Genomic DNA, 20,120 nt, shown 5'->3' on the forward strand with positions numbered 1-20,120 from the left:
TCGGTCGTCCTGCACTATTACTAATTGGCCCACTCCAAAATTCTCAATTGGTTGTCTCCACTTAGATCTTTCTTGGAGATGATGCAAATATTCTCTAGATCAAAGTTTCCAGAAATGTTGTTGGATTCTGGTCATCAATTGATACCTCGTGAGGCGGTTTTCCGGAACATCGGAAAGTGGCAAGTCTGGAAGAATGCCGATTTGAGATCCAATCAAAAAATGTGCGGGGGTCAGCACATCCAGATCCTCAGTGTCACCTGACATCGGACAAATAGGTCGTGAGTTTAAACACGCTTCGATCTGGGAGAGGACGGTAGCAAATTCTTCAAATGTAAATCGATATTCACCAATTACACGAATTAAGTGATGTTTAGTTGATCGGACCCCTGCCTCCCATAATCCTCCAAAATGTGGAAAACTCGGAGGAATAAATTCCCAGTTGGTGCCTTTAAGAGCTAATTCACCTGCAATCTGGGAGTAAAATTCAGAGGTAGCCTTGAATAATCGGTTCAATTCTCCATCAGCTCCTTTAAAATTAGTACCGTTGTCACTAAGTATTTTTGCTGGTATCCCTCGCCGGCTGACAAATCGACGGTAAGCTGCTAGGAAGGATTGAGTGCTGAGATCGCTGACGGCTTCTAGATGAATCGCCTTTGAGGAAAAGCAAATGAATAAGGCTATATAGCTCTTAAACGATTGTTGACCTCTTCCCTTTGACGCTCGCAAAGAAAATGGGCCAGCATAATCGAGTCCGGTAATCGTAAACGGACGCGTGGGAGTCATTCTAGAAGAGGGTAGATCTCCCATCATCTGTGTAACTCGTCGAGGACGAGCGCGGATACACTGTATGCAAAAGCGAACATATCGCCTGACTAGTCCTTTCGCACCGATCACCCAGGCTTGTTGTAACAAGACGCCCAAAGTGAGTATAGGCCCTCCATGTAAAGCTAGCAAATGTGAGTATTGAACAAGCAATAAACTCAACTTAGACGTTTTTGGAATGATAGGAGGGTGCTTATACGAGAATGATAATGCCGAGTAAGCAAGTCGTCCTCCTACCCTAATTATCCTTTGTTCATCAATGAACGGGCGCAGTCTTTGTAGAGGACTCGAACATGGAATCTCTCGCTTATTTTTTAAACATTCTAATTCGATTGAAAACGCCGAACTCTGGGCACATCGAATTAGAGATGTTCTAGCTGCATTCAATTCGTTGGTTTTAAGAAACCCGGATAAGAGGGTCAGATCCGTTTTCTTTCGTCGACAATTTTCAATGAATCGCAAACAATATGCAGTGACCCGAATTAATTTAGTTAATGAAGAAAACCGAAGGAGTAATTCTTCTTCATTGTGCTTAAGAATGGTATTACATACTCTTGTAACGTCTTCTGTAGGGTTCCCTTGAATAGGCTGATTCGGCCATTGGTCAGATGGGAACTGAAGCCATTTTGAACCTTGCCACCATATTACCGATGAGTTTAGGGTATTAGGATCTAAACCTCGAGTAGCTAAGTCAGCTGGGTTATCGCGTGTAGAAACAAATTTCCACAGTGCTGCAGGTAACTCGGTCTGTATGTAAGATACGCGATTAGGCACAAAAACCTTCCAATGTGATGGATGCTTATTTAACAACGCAAGGGCATCTCTACTATCCGACCACATGGTAATAGGTAGCAGTTGAAAGAATTCCAACTGCCTAATATGTTTAATTAGCTTCACCAACAATACAGCACCGCAAAGTTCTAAATTTGGGATGCTATTCGTCTGGACAGGGGCTACCTTAGATTTAGACATGATCAATGAGACCTGATAACTTCCATCTCTATTCTGCGATCGCAAATACACGGCTGCAGCGTAGGCACGCATGAATGCGTCACAAAATCCATGTAACTCACAGTTATCCTTCTCGACCGATCCAAACCACCGATTAACTGAAATCTCAGAAATCTGAGATAGTTCTTGATAATATTTGTTCCAACGATTCGAAAACCTTCTTGGCAATGGAGAGTCCTAGCCTGTTTTCAAAATCCAAAGATCTTGAAGAAGAATCTTTGTTCTAAATAATATTGGCGACACCTAGCCTAATGGGTCACTAAAACGGGCCAGATTAGAGAGCACAATCCGTTTTGTTGGAACCTTAATCACTGAGTCTGTTGGCTCAAAATGGAACTTAAATGAATCAACCGATGGTTGCCAAAGTAATCCAAGAACCTTTACAGCATGATCTACAAAAATAGGTTTCTCACCTTCAACTGACACGGTAGTGGAATGAACTCCTTCTGGTAATAATGCCATGGAATTTGATGCCCATTTATCAAGCTTGATGCCTGCTATAGCGAGAATACCGATCAGTTGATTCCTAATTAGTATAGCTTGTTCTAGGTCATCTGCACCCGAAAATATATCATCAACGTAAGTTTGCTCGCGTAAACAATGTGCACCGAGTGGGAAACGCTGATTTTCATCAGACGCCAACTGTAGTAACGTTTTGATAACCAAATATGGCGCCGAACTAGTCCCATAAGTAACCGTAAGTAGTCTATAATCTCGGGGTGGCTGACCAGGTTCAGGAGCCCAAAGAATCCGTTGATAATCTTGGTCCTCTTCGTTAATTAGAATTTGCCGGAACATCTTCACGATGTCGGTAGTGAAGACAAATCGAAATCTTATCCATCCTATTAAAACCAGCGATAGATCCCTTTGTAAGGTAGGACCAGGTAACATATACTTATACAGACAATGTTGGTCGAGTACACGGCGAGAGGCGTCAAAGACAACTCGAATCTTGCAGGAACCTGCTTGTCTCACCGCATGGTGAGGTAAGTACCATGCTTTAGCCGAAGAAATTTCACCCTCTGGAACGAGCTTCGTATGACCTAATTTCTCATACTCATGCAGAAAATGGCGATACTCAACAGCTAAGTCAGGATCACGCATGAAACGTCTCATTAAATAATTAAACGAATTAACCGCCTGTCTTCTCGAGGACTCAGCCATTGAAGGAAGTTCGGATTTGAATGGAAGTCTGACTACGTACCTTCCGTCGGAATTTCGAAAATGTGTCAATCTGTAGAAATTCTCTCACATCTCTCATTCTCCGGGGACAATCTATGAACAGAGGACGGGACTTCCTCTATAGTCCAAAATAGTTTTAAAATATCGGAAGTTTCGTCTTCCATCAGTGTATGTCCAACTACTCGTGGGATTCTTGTATTATTATTCATCTCCTCAGGGTAACGAGTATCAAAAGTACCAGAAAAAATCCAACCTATGGAAGTGTTTTGAGCAATAAGATTTTGTTCAGTGATTTTATGAAATCCTGAACGAAGAATCGAGGCATAGGCATCAATTCCGAAAATTATATCGATTTCACCTGGCTTATGAAAGTTACGATCGGCTAAACGAAACTGTTTAAATTGTAAGAAATCTGATATAGGCATTTCCTTTGAAGGAAGACAGGTTGTCGGTCTAGATACAACCAACGCATCAATATCTAATATTGATGTGGGTCCTTCAATAGTTCGTACTGAGAATGAAACTAAAGAACGTACTATCATTCGAGTATTTATGCCAATCCCAAAAATAGGTATATTTACACGTTTACGTGATAACCTAAGTGATTGCACCAAGGCCTCAGAGACAAAGGTAGCTTCTGAGCCCTGGTCGAGTAGAGCTCTTGCGCTAATGTGGAAGCCATGTTGACCGACAACGACTACTTGGGCAGTAGGTAAAAGGGTATAACCCTTAAATAAATTTACATTAGCTACGCGAGCTCGATTCATTAATTGCTACTGGTTCGGTTCGGAACCCGGTGTAGCCTCTGAAGTTACGGTTATCATATTCGACTCGACACGATTTTGAGGGACGTCTTGATGCAATAATGTATGGTTTCGACCTTGACATTTACTGCATGTATGTTTTGATTGACAGTTTTTGACTTGGTGTTTTCCTAAGCAATTGTAACAATATCCTAGGCGACGTATTTCATTATGTCGATCCAGACCTTTTAATGCCTTAAACTTCTCACAACGGCCAATATAATGTTCAGAGGAACATAATGGACACTTCATTGCATTAAGCGAAAAGGTAGAAGATGATTTCTTCTGTTTCATAGAATTGAAATTCAAATGATGAGCCTTAACATTGACCCTTTGATTCGACGGAGCCTGTCGTTTATCACCTACAGCTGCTTTTTCAGAAAATGCCTCTGGATACAAAGAACTTAAAGCTTGAATAGTTCCTTCTAAGAATTCTAACATTTCCCTCAGTGTTGGTGGTTTTTTCCTAGCTACTAGGGAATGCACCCCTGTGTTTGGTTCGAAACCTATCCCCCTTGTACTCAGGTGCGTCTCCCATGCCTTGCGAGTAATAGGATCCAGACGTTCGCTAATAGTTACCACCAGCAAATCGTCCCAAGCATCTACTGGTCTCCCTAAATTTTTGAGCATGCGTAAACTATGGCTCACTTCGTCCACCAGACCCCTCAATTCTAAAACTGATTCTTTTTTTAACGGCGGCATTTTCACCAATGGTAGCACTACTTGATAGACTTGAAGTCGTAAATTGGAAAATCTATCCTTTAACACTTCCCATGTGGACAAATAGTTTACTTCCAACCGTAACAGTGACGTCTTTAACAAAGTCGGCAGCTGAGCCCTTCAAGCAACCCATCAAAAATTGCAACTTATCAACATTGGAAAGCTGCGGCTTATTGTGGATTAAAGACACAAAACTGTTCTCAAACACGTCCCAGTCCTCGAAACGGCCTGAGAAGCTGGGTAAATTAATTTTTGGCAAATGGATGCTCTGGCAGAGAACTTGTCCAACATCGCTCCCGTCATTTGATCGGTTTAATCCCGAAGGACCGTCTATAGGTATGTCTACTAGCATACGATTGAGCTCATCCTTACATTCGTCGCGCATGGTTTCTGTTTGCGCAAAAAAGGATTCTGTCATGTACGGGTCATCTTGTATATCATCGCGCGTTATAATTTCCGAATGACATTTGCAAAACTCCTGCCAATAATCGCGAAGTTTTTCTCTCCGGTCTATTATTAATGTTTTAGTAATGCGATCACGACATATACTTCTAAATGTCGGTAGTATTCGCGAAATATGGCCGGCCCTATCTTTTCCTGCGTAATAAGTTTTTTGGAAGATATGGGCGCCATCGCTACAGTATACTATGCACTGAGTCGACAATCAAACAAAGAAGTGCTCGCGGCTTAACAATTGAATAGGCGGCACGCGCACAAAGACAGGTTCGACACTCAACACCGCTAAGAGTTCGGACTTGCAGTCACTAACAACTATTTACAATGTCTTAGCAGCAATAATTACACTTGAACTGAATAACAATGTTAATAATATTATTCGAGTATTAGTTCACGTACATAGAGTATGTATACGTATACCGATACAATTTAAACTTCTAGTCTTTATATTCACACTTTAACACAAGGAAAATTTATAATCACCCTTCAGCATACTCCTTGTATCCGGCTCGAAGGACCAAATAATGCTTGTCGAATATTTGAATTGCGAAACTGTAAGATCCTAAATTGGATTTATAGGATGACAAGGAGATTGGATGATAAGGTTGATTAAAAACACAGTCATTAAATACCATGAAAGATTGTATTTGTATCAAGGGGAGAAAAAATCTCGCGAACTGGGCGAGGAAAACCCCTATTAAAATTAGATTTCACAATCAACACTTCGTATACTAATGATTCATAAATGATACATTAATCGGAATGGGAAAAACCCCCACGAACGTGGTGGGGAAAACCCAATACACTACTACTGTAAATTCCTGTGAACTTGACAGGGTAACGTTACAAAAGATAAAAATTTCGAATTTTTCGCATTCGATATCTGCACGCACAATCCACCGTAACGATCTGGTCCCCTCGGTAGTTCCTTATCCCTCTTCCTTACCTTTTTCGTCAAGATTGCGGCACTAGTGATCCTGTGTTAGGCTCGAAGGAACTAAGCATTCGAATAGCGCTATGGTCAAACGTCAAACAAAGCTATTTCTTGATAGTTTATGAAGGGTTACTGAAAGAATTGTAGTCAGTCTTTAAAAGACTGTTTTGCTTTTGGTACACCAAGTGAACGCTGTAGCGCAGATGGTAAGGTTGCCGTTAGTCACGCGGCGGGCTCGTGTTCGAGTCTTGGCGAAGTTTAAAATTTTTTCATTTTCTTTTCATTACAAAGACTTTTTTTTAATTACCATTAACTTAGTGGACTCAATCATAAATAATAAAATTCATTTGTTAGCAGATTAATACAAAAATATTGAGTTTATTATACCTCAACTCATTATATTCTATTATAAGAATGCATTTTTTGCATTTATTACCAAATTGATAAATTAGTGGCTACATATAAGCATTTTATAAAAATTAAAAACTAATTTAGGAAAAGGATTTTGATTTCCTTCGAGTTTTGAGGTAAGCGCAGCATCACTTCTCACGGATGACAGGTAAAAATATGTTGGTTAGCGGTAGTCGCTCATCTTCTAAAGCCGAAGTTGCCTCTAGAGAGTCAAGATCGGGAGCGAGTGAGATGGCCGAGAAAACTATACCGCTTTCTCTCGCTCTACAGCTGTGCCGAATCCGACCGAAATCCAGCGAAGGCAGCCGAGACCGGCACGCATCGCTGTAATGGTGTGCGTAACTAGCGAGAATCGGAATGAGTGGGGATGGCTCACCGTTATTACCGGTTGACTGTGTGTTAGTGACACTACGGTAAGTATGGTGGAGAGAGAATTCCGCCACGATCTAATAGCACTGTTGAGTATGAGCATCTAAACACATCTCTATATCTTATAAAAAATGAAGGTAGTAGTCCAGTATATCGACTGGTTTTGCAGGGTAGTCTTCGGGAATTTTTTTAACTACCTAAATGAAATGCAAAAAATCTGAAAATTTTATATGTTATTAATACTATATTGAATTATACAAAAATATATTTTTTTTAATTTTTACGATATCTTTTTTAAATTATGTGGGTTGAAAGTAGGTGAAAAAAAACATGTGCTGCTGGCCCCTGAGATATCTCCAGTTTGGGTAATCGGAAACAAAAAAGTGCAACGGATTATTGTTCAGTAGGATTGTCATTCTGCCCGGAACTAGAAAAAAATTAATTTGGTTGAAAAATAACTAAATGCCGGACTTCGAAAAAAAGGTACAATTTTTTTAGTGTAAATTGGGCTGTAACTTGAAAAATAATGGATGAAAAAAAAAATGATTCTAGTTCCGGCCAGATTTACAGATGTGTAGAACAACCTGTAAACATTTCAGCCCGATCGGTCCAATAGAAAATCTGTTATGCCCCGCGTCGACCGAGGAAACGTGGTTTCGAGAAAAATGCGATTAAAGTTCGGCTAACAAAACTTTCATCCTCACACTAATCGTCGATCCTCGGTGCGTGCAACAAGCTTTAGGTCTCATCATACATGTTAAACGAGGGTATATCTAGTTATATTCTTTCGAATATCAAAAGGTATACGACAACTTCAAGGAAATATAAAGGTAATGAGTCATAATAGTGAGGAATAACCGTTAGCAGCTGTCGCGCAACTTACAGCGTTCAATTATGCGGCGCTCTCGAAAATATGTTATATCTTTGTTATTATTTTGAATATCGGTTTAAAATTTATACACCATTTTCTCATGTTGGTATATTATCGAAATATGGAGAAAAAAATTTTGACCCAAACAACTAGACTACTATATTAAAGAATATGATTTGTAGAGAATACTGTAACTAAATCGCTTAACATATTAGTTCTATAAAAAAATTAAACTGTATTATAATTCTTTGTATTGACATATGGTCTAAAATATTAACGATTTTAAAATATTTAAAAAATAAAATTATAAGAAATACAATATATTTAGTATGAATTTTTTAGCGTTTCCCGACTATGAGATTTATATTTATTTCGATAGATTTATTTCGATAGATTTATTTCGATAGATTTATTTCGAGAGTTTTAAACTGTCTGAAAAATATTGTCTTCATCAACAAAGAATAATTACAATATATTTCAACTAAGATGCACATTTAATCTACTATATCTGAAGAACATATTGTTTTTCAGACTCATCTATCGTAAACTGTGAGTTAAATTCTTCAATTAACTTTATTCCTATCTCAGCTATATCATTTACAATTCTTAGTACTGCTACAATTTTCCTTCCTTTTATATAGCTCTCTTCATTTGGACAGTATTGGGGGTCCAATTGCAAGAAGTCAGTTAAAATTTGAAGCCTCACAAATATCTTTCTACAATTTTTCGATATTAATTCTGCTAAAGTATCTTTGCCAAGAAAATATTCTAAATCATTTAGATTAATTTGAAACCGATTGCTACGATCCTCATATTCATTTCCTTCTTCGTCTAGTAATAATTTCTGAGCTATATTTTTTCTTATTTTGGTGCTTATTCGTTCGTCAAATATTGCCAATGCCACCTATTCCTTCGACAAATACTACAAATGGTTAATAAATTTTTTAATTGCTACTTCTGTAACTAATTTGTCACTTTTACGATAATCTATTAGTTTTTTTAAGAAAATTAATATCATTCATAGATAATTCAATTGCCATTGTGGCCGAAAACCATGCTTTTGTATAACATTTTACTACAAAACAACAAATACGTTTTAAAGAATTTTCATCCATTCGGGCTAGTTTAAATTACTCTCTAAATAAATGTTTTTAGGCAATATATTCCTTTGGCCATCCATCTAGCTAAAGGATATGCTCCAGGTTGACGAAAATTTATACCTCGTGGTGGAGATTCTCCTAGAAATATTATGACAAATTTTAAAAATTCTCTGTAGTCTTCAGGAGGTAGGTTTTCTTGCATGGCACTTGGAGCATATAATAAAATATCATTTACGTCATCCTTCAGTGCTTCTATAGTACTTGCATCTGACTGCCGTGTTAAAAATTTCGTTTGATCAATGTTATTCCATTCACTTTTGAATCTTTTAAATAAGGGTATATCAGATCCGGTTCTGTGTGAAACTTTTACTTTCGTTAAAACAGCTTGTAGTACAAGCTCTAAAATGTGATGTCGACAAGCCAAATGTAGAAAGGTGCGGTTTAATTTTTGTTCTAGTAAATGGCATGCAGTATTTAAACGGCCTGTATTGCTAGGCGTTGTATTAAAACTTATAGCTTGATTTACATTTAACAACGACCATTCTTCTAATATATCATTTACAGCTGAGACTATTTCTGGCCAGTTCCTGACGAGAGTTTATCTATTCCTAAAAGCGATTCAACATTCGGAGCTGTAGCTATCACAGGAAGTCTATCAACAGTCTCTTTTCTAGTAATATCCGGAAGTAGCTTTCTATCCCAGTAGATTACCACAAATCTTAAGTTTGAATTTAAAAAATTTGTCTTAATTTGCAATGATGTTTTTTTACGAAATCTTTATCAAGTATTTTTAAGAAATGTACTGTTGATCACGAAACCATTTGAATTTAAATTGACAGCTTCCACACAAGCTATTAGTAAATGAACAGCATCCCTGTCACTAACTTTACATTTATCCAATGCTGCTATAAGGAGAGCAGTCATAAGTAGCTTTCTAGCTCTTTTATATTTTGAAGACTTAGAAATCGATGGAACTTTATTGATGCTCACATTAAATTTTTCAGGTTCTAATTACACTGAATCGATGGATGATGCTGGTGACGATAGGGTTTAATCTACTAAAATAAATCAAAAGTCTGCAATATATAATTATTATAACTGTATTGTTTAAAGAATTTTTATCTATAAACTTACTTTCCTCTTCGATTGCAAATTCTAAAGACAGTCTTTGGTCTCTTTGCTCTTCATCTTCATATCGCGCATATTTCTTTGATTCATTACGGAGTAATTTCGAATCTACACCCAGCAGGCTACCAGAACGTCCTTTTCTTCTTTGTGATAACAAAAATTGCTTCTCTTCCTTAATCTTTATTAAAGGAGGAAAGTCTCTAAGGCCGATTTTTGGCCCAATGTGTATTTGGCCCAAACAATTCGAAAAAATTCCTACAGTATCTACTAACAATAAGAAGTCATTTTCACCTTAAACAGACCACCATCAATCACCCTATTCCTCTCGAGCACCCCTTAAAGAATTGAAAACTTTACCGCTTCTATGCAGTGTTTAAAGGGAAAAAACCCAATAAGAAAAATCAGTTTTTTTTCCTAAAAACACTTCATAGAAGCGGTGAAGTTTTCATTTCTTTAAGGGGTGCTCGAAGTGAATAGGGTTAATGATTGTGGTCCGCTTAAGGTGAAAATGACTTCTTAATGTTAGTAGATACTGTAAGACTTTTTTCGTATTTTTTGAGCCAAATATAAATTGGGCCAAAAACCGGCCTTAGAGATCCTCCTCCTTTAAAGCATGTGCATGAGCTACATCAAAAATGTCATCCATACTAGCCTTAAAATCCTGTTCTTTTCGCTATTACAATTAATTTGGTTGATTCTTATGCTTATCTAAACTACCCCATGTTTCATAAATCTTTTTACACTTTTTATACAGTCAGAACAATCTTGGGTAAGTATAAAAGCTTTTTTCCAAAATATTAGAGTTTCATCAATTACTAGAGATGCAATATTATGTAAGCTCAGATTAACTGCATGCAAATTGTAAAACAATAACCTCATTACATCCCCGCGAGATGGAAGTTTTGCACCACTTAAGGTGGTTCGAACGCCAATGAAATTTCTTCAGAATTATTTAAAATTTTAAAGGAACGTTATTTAGGCATGGAGGAATAATCTACTAAAATTTGGAATGATGTTACCAATGATATAAATAAGAAATAATTATTTGAAATTGGCACTTTTAACGTGTAGCCTAATGGGCAATCAACACATTTTGATGAAATTTATGATGTCCCGTATTGCAATGACTGCACAAAGCAATAAAAAACTGTAGTAATATATTTTAAACTATAAGCAATTTTTTAATCACCGAAAATGTGTATATTACCGATAATAATCTCCTATTATTACTCATGAAAAATTTTAAATCTCGTGATTGTCTATATTCTACATGGAAATGTGGCAGCTACTCAAGTCATATGCGTATTCCTTTTAATATAATTGTTTCAAAAAGATTAATAAAACTGAATAAAGATAACACTTAAATTATTTATTTGTCACAAATTGATTTTCTATCATAACCAGAATAAGTAAAGTACTATTATCTATTTTGTAACTACCTACAATTCTATTTGACTAGAGAGTCGTGCTCGAACCACCTTAATTGAATTTTTGTTGAACCAATAAGAAAAATTGGGTTTTGCGACATGCTTTTTTTCACCAAAAAATGTATTAAAAATTTAATTACTGAAAATTATATGTTATAAAATTATTTAAATAAACAGCACTTGGACTATAAGAAACATAATTATGATTATTATATAATTACAGAAGTAGTTTATAGTGTAGATGACATATACCGCTATACACACGGAAAACTAAAACTGCGAGTGAGCAGGCAATGGTGACAATGGTGTGGCTACACTTGGAAGTTCTTAAAACTATGATATAATACGTCCACGAAAAAATCGTGTCAACAATCCTTTCACTGCACTCTACGCCTTATAACATTGTTATAAGTGTCTCGCATCAATAGCTGCTGAACGTTACGATGCTCTACTTTGTTTGTGTAATTCGTCAAAGTAACTTTTTAGCTAATTAAAATAAGAGGAATGGTTCGAACTTCTAGGTATACAAAAATAAGATACATAACTGAATTTAGACGGATATTCGAAAATGTATACAAATACAGATCACCATATTGTAATACCTTAAAATTTTCCCAGCAATGAAATCCTATGAAATATAAATCATAGCAATTATATAAATTTAGGATAAATTTTCGGGCGCATTCATACCGGATGACACATCCTTTAAATCAACCCTAAAACTTGCAATAATTTTAAACTCTCATATCTTGTAAAGGCTTGGATGAAATTATACATTATCCAGCGATTTGGAAAGTTCTTGAAACCAGTTATGAGAATATGTAAGAAAACGTAGAGGATAATCATTAACCTTTAGAACACCGGGGTTTTGACGACATTTTTACCCTTTGAAAAGCAGCAATATTGATTTATATTTGTTTTGTTTTAAGCCCCAAAAAACAGCGACCTGAAATAGCATCTTATATATAACGTTCCGGCGGCTAACATTGGAGAAAATTTAAAAATTTTTGAAATATAAAATTAATTTGTATATAGGGGTTTTCGGGAGTGGAGAAGACGATAATAATAATATTTTTTATTTCTACCCATAGAAACTACCCTTTTTGCACAGGGACCGTTTTTTTTATTTTCTTATGAATTTAATTATTATGGTAGATGCAATTTTGTATGATATACATCGAAGCATGGTGTAAGGCAGAGTGTTTCATGACATACGTCGCAATCAAATCTGGAACGGCGTTTTTTATTCGATATTGAACAAAGTTTACACACACGTTGGAGAACCTTTGATGAATCTACACTGGTAATTGGAACAGCAAAATGTCGACCAGTCAATCGTAGATTGCTTGATTGGATGGAAGATGAATGACGATTGGAATCAATACCGAGCATATTCCTTACTACTTCCAATCGAAATTTTGGAAAAGAAAGTGGAATGTCCGCTCGCTGATTATATAATGCGTGAGCAATTGCCAGAGATAGATCTACCAAATGGAAGAAAAATGTTCTATACCACTTCATGGATTTTCTAGTGGTTTCAGTCAAAGACAATTGCATATCTATATTGTCGATTGCCCCCATGTTCTGATTGTATTCTAAAATGCACGTAGGTTTTATGACATTTTCCTCAGTTTTTCAGTCTTTTTTGACGGTATAACTAAATCCAAGTTTATACAGGGTAGTTATCATACAAACCTCTTTTTTGTCCATCCATTTCAAAGTAAGCCACACATCATTGTGAGCAACTTCTACTTGACCTTTGTTCAAATTGGCATTCAATTTCGGTACGCTTTACCGATTTTTTCGAAGTGTACCACACATTCCTGTATCCTTATTATGTAAGATTTCAGCTAATTGAGGAGATGAATACCAATTATCAATATATATTACATGACCTTTGTGAAAATACGGCTCAAGGAAATGAGCTACTATATCTCCGGAAATCCCCAATCCACATTTTTTGAAATCAGTAGTGGAACCTGTGTAGACTATGAAATCAATTAGAAATCCAGATTTGCAATCAACAAGTTCAAACACTTTGATTCCAAAGCGGTTCCTTTTCAAAGGAAGATATTGCTTGAACATTAGTCGTCCTTTCCACAACAGTAAGCTTTCGTCAATGCATAAATTCTTTCCCGGAGATATAATACGTGAAAATTTGACTCGAAGATCATCGATTACAGGTTTCACTTTTTTCAATGGATAATTTCCCAATTCGTCGTTATTTGCGAAATGCAAAAAGCGCAGGATTTGTAAATACCTATTTCGACACATTACAGTGTTGAAAATGGGAGTTGATAATAAAGGATCTGTACTCCAATAGTTTTCCAATTTACTCTTTCGAACATGACCCATATTGATCGTAAGAGCTGAGAAAACTCGCAGCTCATTGACCGTCATTGGTTCCCAAGCCTTCATATTCAAACGATAAAGTTCAGGGTTTTGTTCCTGATATAAATTCGTTTGAGATTTGATAATTTCGAAGAGAGAATGGTAAAAAAAGAGCTCTAAATAATCAAGAGGTAGGTTGCAACATCTGACAGAATCATGAACTTGAAATGAGCGGGTGAAATCCTTTATTGAAGGATAAAAGAATCTATCATATATGATATCAGAAGAGTATGTACCCGTATCATAATCATCATCATTGATCTCTATTATAGCCTTCTCATCACCAGAAGAATCTGGCTCTGATTCGTTACTGGACCAAATTATAGTTTCTTTGGTGTTTGCCATTATTTTTAGGAATAAACCTATAAAGTAAATTAGTACTAAGCTAATAGTCGCCGATATAAAATATTTCGATAAAAGATCTAAACGTAAAGCATAAAGCAAGTAGAGATGATTTTGGAGCACAAGTAGTATTAGCGCAGAAGACTTATTACCGGCGAGAAGAGTTATGCAACAATGGCCACCTGTTAGCCAAATATGAAATTACTTCAGAGGGGTACTAACTGAATGTCCCAGGAACCTCACGCATGCAAGTAAAAATTTTTCGTGACCGTCTTATATAAGACTTTCCGGCGCTTCAAAGGTTAAAAAAATGAAGGTGACCTTCATATGATCTTGCAAGGCCAAACAAATTGTAGGATCTTATGCCCCTTTTAAACCCAAAAATCTTCCGTTTTAACCATTTTTGCATAAAATTTAAGTTGGAACAAATATTTTAAGATGTTATTTAACATGTGATTTCATTTTCTTTTAATTCTTTAAAAAAATCACAGTTTCGAGAAAAAAGTTAATATATTTGTTGAAAATGATATTTTATAATAAAATGGTACAAACAAAAGTTGTTTGGTCTTAAAAGGAGCATAAGATCCTATAATTTATTTTACCTTGCAACGTTATATGAAGGTTACCTTCATTTTTTTAATGATATGCCCCTACTTTTTATTACATATTCTTGTAGCTTGTTTCAAGAGCTTTTCAAATCACTATGATAATGTATTATTCCTTCCAGGTGTTTACGAGATATGCAAGTTTAAAGTTATCGTAAGTTTTAGGGTTGATTTTAAGGACGTGTCACCCCTTATGTATATATTCGAAAATTCACCCAAAATTTCTACAAAGACTATAACTTATATTGAACAGTTCACTATGGTTGAAAACTTATAAAGGTGGTCCATTCTCCGAGAAAAAGAATAATGTCAAAATCTATCAAAGCTAATGTTATTTAAATGGGGAAAATGGTAGTGCCAGGAGTACGTTTTAAAATTGAGCAAATGTGATGCGGCTTGGCACATCTTATATTTTTAGCATCTGAAACAAAATGAATGGGTCCTGCTATCAAAAATCAATATTTAGCAAAATAAGTACAACCCTAACTCATGTATTGACTTGACATCCTCTACACACTATACTTTCATCCCCCAATTCTCCTACTTTTGCCGTATATTTAAATATACACATGCGACATTTTTAAAAGTTTTAGTCAGAATCATGAATTCTATAGAAGAGACTGCTTATTCCAAAAATGTTGACACAAATTTCACAGTACTAAAATATTTATATCAAAACTAAAAACTAAATATGGTATGGTCAAACTTCTCGTGTAAAAGAGGTTAGTATCTCGACTTTTGGAATAATTTACCATTGCGACAATACCGCATCTATTGATTTCCGTTGTATCAAAGCACTCATTTATCGATTTAAAAATGAATTATTATAATTTTGATTCAAATAAATAATTTTGCTAATCAAAATAAAAAATCTAATAGGACGGTGTTGTAATAGCCACAAAACATTTCATTGAGGGTTGTCTGATTTTTACTTTTGATAATGTAATAACACAAATTTTTGTTACATCAAATATCTATTGTTACAGCGTGCTTTGAAAGAAAAGTAAAGTATCTTCGTGTTCTTTTACATTGGTTTCTTATTACTATTAGCGTTTGATTAATATATTTTCCTTATTTTATTTCTAATTTACTGTCTTATGCGTTTGCCACAACGCAATTTCTAAAGGAATTTTGAACGTACAATATAACATTGTTATGCATATAACAAACTTGTAACGTGATAGATCCATTCTGGACCTGTCACGTCAAGAGATCTGAATCTACGCGCCTAGCGCGCGATTGGTCTAATCGCGCGAGCTTTCGCGCCGACTGCAGCGCCGTCGCGTGCACGCGGCGAGGCACGCACTGCCTTGTAGACCGTGACAGGTGTGAGAGGCTAAGCACGGAGACCGAGAAAACGTGCAAGGACAAGAGAGTTAGAAAAAGTGCTGAACCAGGGATCCCTAAGCGCCTAGAAAAAGGCACTGAAGGCACGACCTTGGAAAGAGAAAGTTGCCTGTAGAGATAAGGTAGGCGAGCATAGTCACTATCGCGAGACAGTCTCCTGCCCGGTGTGTGTCACTGCCGGGAAGAGACACGTAGATTTTAAGAAGTACGGTCGCGATATCAAAGGAAATCGGCTAGCATAGGGTTCGGCACTCAGGCGACCCTCAGAGAAAGAGCTTACAATCACGGTAAAGCCGGGAAAAGCGGCGAAAAATGCTCCGCGGTAATAGAAGGCTATTCGGTTGGCCCACGGTGGACCTGGCGTCCTGAATTGTAGAAAGAAAGTAGAATAAAACCGACTGCGCCGAGAGCACTAGTAGCAGCGACGTTAATAATAGAAAGAAATGTTTGTGATTTCCGCGACACGATGGCCTGAATGTTTATTTCCCGCATAGGCTATCGGGAGAGGCCCTGGCAAAGAAGCCAGTGTAAATAGTTACATGGTACATATTAAGAAGAAGCACCAGAAAGACTTTGGAATATAGATGAGATTTTTTTTTTGAAGATTGCCGTGCTTAATTTTATTTAAGAAAACCTCTCCCACGAAATCGCGCATTACAAACTATTAAGGTACTTGTCAGGATTAGCAGGTCGAACACACATCAAATTTAAATAATTATTTTCTCAGTTCTTTTATTCTATAATAATTTATGGAACGAGATTCTCTCATTGCGTATCGAGATACCGAAAATAAAGAACATAGAAAAGTTAATAATAGTAATGGCTGTTTCAAACCCTATATTAACGACTCAGAGCATAGGTTTCCGAATGGACGAAAGTTAACGTCTAGGATAATCCCCGTGGACCGTAAGAAAACTGGATGAAAAGACCGGCGCTTTATTTAAATAGTCCAAGCCAAACAAGTATGCAAGGCAGGACTGTGCTAAGCAACTTGGGGCTTTAGACGAGAAGAAGTGGGTACGGGGGCTTCTATGGAAGACGTTTACTCTACTTCTCTGAGGAGGGGGAAATGCAGGTGTACAGTCGGGCATGGGACGTCATGCGAGGCGGACGCTCATCATACCGACTGACCGATAAGTGTGACGTGCTAGCTGCGAGGTAGTCAGGCGGAACGTGGCTGCTCGCTTGTGATGGTGTTGTCCATGAGCGCAAACACACCAACGTGGTCCAGTTTCGCGTACGTGAGGAAGTCAACTCCCCACGTATTGCGTAGACTGTACATGATCGAAACATGTAGGGAATATGCAGTCATGATAGGTTTATACAGCATGCTAAGTACCGACGCTACGTCTATGGCAATGCACATGGGACCGCGGTCTTGGGCATTATGTGGATGCGTCACACTGGCAATTCTTAATGCAATCAGGTTCCCAATGGTGATCTCGTCGCTTCACCCCGTCACACATATGAGTAGGTTGAGTAAGGAGAGTACGGTTATTGACGCGAGGCTTGAGCTACCTGCAAGAAACACTTCCTTCTACATAACTCCGCACATTGAGCAAACCAAGTTTTCTGTACCGTCCTATATGCACGGCCAATCAGCTCGTTGAAAGGTGCATAGGTAAGAATAATGGATGAACAAAACCCCATATGATAACGCTGGGTTGTTGTTTAATCACCTGGCCAAGTGGCGGCCTAGAATATCGAATGTAAGGACGGCCGAAGGTAGTGGAACAAACTGCTATGATCAGCCCATCCTAGTAGGGAAAACTATTAGAAATTCCATTTTTTTAAGCGTTTAACGGTGTTCCTCGTTACGTATTCGAGATACTGATTTACAGAAAATAGAGAACATAAAAAATAACGAATAGTGGAAATTATTGATCCTTACGTTACCGATTCATGAGATAGGCTCACAAGTGGATTATGGTTAACGTTAAAGATAAATCCCGTCGACTGACAAAAGCCCGGATCAAAAGACAGGCGCTCCAAAATAAAATGTCTAGGTTATCCTAGGAAGCAAGACAGGACCATGTTAAGCAATCTAAATAACCTGAGATAAGGAAAAGCGGCTTCGGAAAATCCTAATGCATGGCCGTTTCTGTAAATCCGCACGAGGAGGGGAAATAGAACATCCAGTCCGGCTTAAACGCGCTGATGCGCGCCTGAAGCCAGCTGCACAGTAAGTTGTGCGCTGAATGACGATAGCAACAAGTCGGAACAAGACCGTACGACTGTGTTAGTGTATTGGTGCGTGCTCTGAGGCACGTGATGTGTCAAGCATACAGTCGTGGGTTCGTTTGCGTACGTGAGGCGTATGCTGCTATAGACTAGCTTGCACGTACGTCACGACTGGCTACCAACTAGTGCATAAGAGACTGTGCAGGGGCGTAATTAACCCATAGAAATGTGCCCCGGCAATCTCCGTATTACCATAGACTTGCATTATAGCTGAGCGGCCCGAAAAGTTTGCCTATGTGGTGGTCCGCCCTTGGCAGGCTTCATGCCTGGTAATGATAATGAATATTCCCTCACTCCTCACCACCACCTGTGTCTAAGCGGTAAGGGTGACAAGTATGTTCCTTAGGGAATAGGAGCGTGAGGCTGACTTCCGTAAAGAACTCTCCCTCTCTCCGCGACTTAGTATACTGAGCGACACAGGTTAACGCTACCATCCAATGCATGGCCGCAGGGCTGTAAGAATTTATATAATTGGTGGTATAGGATGCTTAAATTATAAAGTAGGATTGTTGGCCACCCATCTGACTAACTAGCGCCCTGTTACCGGTATTCAGGACGGGCGATGGTGAAGGAAAACACGCATAGCGAGTTGCTCCTCACACTGGCGGGATTAACGTTACAGTCGATATTGTTCTTCGGTGCTTTTTTTATGAATAGCGCAAGTCAAGGCTTATAAGAAATTTTACTCGAGAGCGAACAGATAATTTTACATTCGGTAGGTCTGAAAAAAAAAACTAGTGTCGTCTTAAAATAGAAATATAATGTTAGTACAATCCACAATAGTTAGCTTCAAATCTTAAAAAGGAAAAATAATTATGCGGAAAACACCATATTTTTCAGCTAATTTTGCAAACTGGAAATTATTAGAAAATATGTGGTGAATTGCCTTACAACTTATGTAAACATGTAAAATGAAAACAGTTTTTTGGAAATTAGACCGATAAATTCGAAGATCGTCCGCCAGTTGAAAATCTGTCCTTTCAAGATGAACGCATTCCTTGATTATTTGATAATTTCCTTTGGAAAAATTGGTTGAAAATGAATTAGTATTGGTTCCAAATAATTTCTGAAATCATTTTTCACAATATAAACCTAACAAAAAAAGAAAATTGATAAAAAAAATTGTAATCCAGACTAGTACATTAAATTAATTTAAATTTTTGATAACAATTACAAATAAAACTTGGGGGAATGTATGGTTCTATCAAGAAAATGTAATAACATGCTATGAATAAAATATTTTAGATCAGTTACCGTTCACTACGTGTACTCGTATGCTGCTGGGATTCGCGTTACTTGGCTCGCAAGTGTACTCTCCAGAGTCGCTTGACACGGCTTTCTGTATCATTAAACGGCTCGTTGTCTCAGGTCCTTTTTCAGTTACAAGACTGATTCCACCTCGTGGAGAGTCGAAATTAATTACCTGTAAGGTGATTAAAATAATTCAATTAATATTTAATGTACAATTCAATCGTAATTCAAAAGGGGGTAAAATTTATACCTCGAACTAGAATATCTAGAGACATAGTAGTATCTTCACGGCAAATAATTTAAAAAGACGGGACACTATCCTCTTTTACGCAAAGTTTTTACACACTATATCTAATTTTTAATTACGATGCATATAATTTGAAAGCGACTCATCTAACTAAACACTTAATAACAGTTTCATGGTATAAATCGAGTCTAAGCTTTTGAATGAGACTACAAACGTTTAAATCGGTTTACTCAATGCGGAGCTATCAAGTATGTGCAATTTTGATCAGTTACTTTCAGCGTTTTTTATTCTTCTAAATAAAATATATTGCCTTAATCGGAACTCTCACTCTTTCACGTTATAATACTGTTTACGGCATCTTCTGTCGTTTCCCCCATTCTTCAAATATAGTCTGGCGTCATCTAGCCAGCCAATAACCGCACATCCCTGTGACAGGGTTGTTACTAACATGTTTGTAACATT

At 37.2% G+C, this 20,120-nt stretch overlaps 1 protein-coding gene across 1 annotated transcript in view; it reads right to left on the bottom strand.

Annotated features, from left to right (window-relative positions):
* Positions 1-20,120, bottom strand: part of LOC136778035 (zwei Ig domain protein zig-8-like) — an 845,250-nt gene that overhangs the window by 125,652 nt on the left and 699,478 nt on the right. The window contains exon 5 of the mRNA XM_066734646.1: positions 19,415-19,583. Within this exon, the coding sequence (XP_066590743.1) occupies positions 19,415-19,583 (169 nt within the window). The remainder of the gene's footprint in view (positions 1-19,414; positions 19,584-20,120) is intronic.

Source organism: Prorops nasuta, unplaced genomic scaffold, assembly GCF_024137725.1.
Source record: "Prorops nasuta isolate Cenicafe-Biocafe unplaced genomic scaffold, Cenicafe_Pnas_1.2 PNAS00013, whole genome shotgun sequence".
NCBI classification, from domain to species: domain Eukaryota; kingdom Metazoa; phylum Arthropoda; class Insecta; order Hymenoptera; family Bethylidae; genus Prorops; species Prorops nasuta.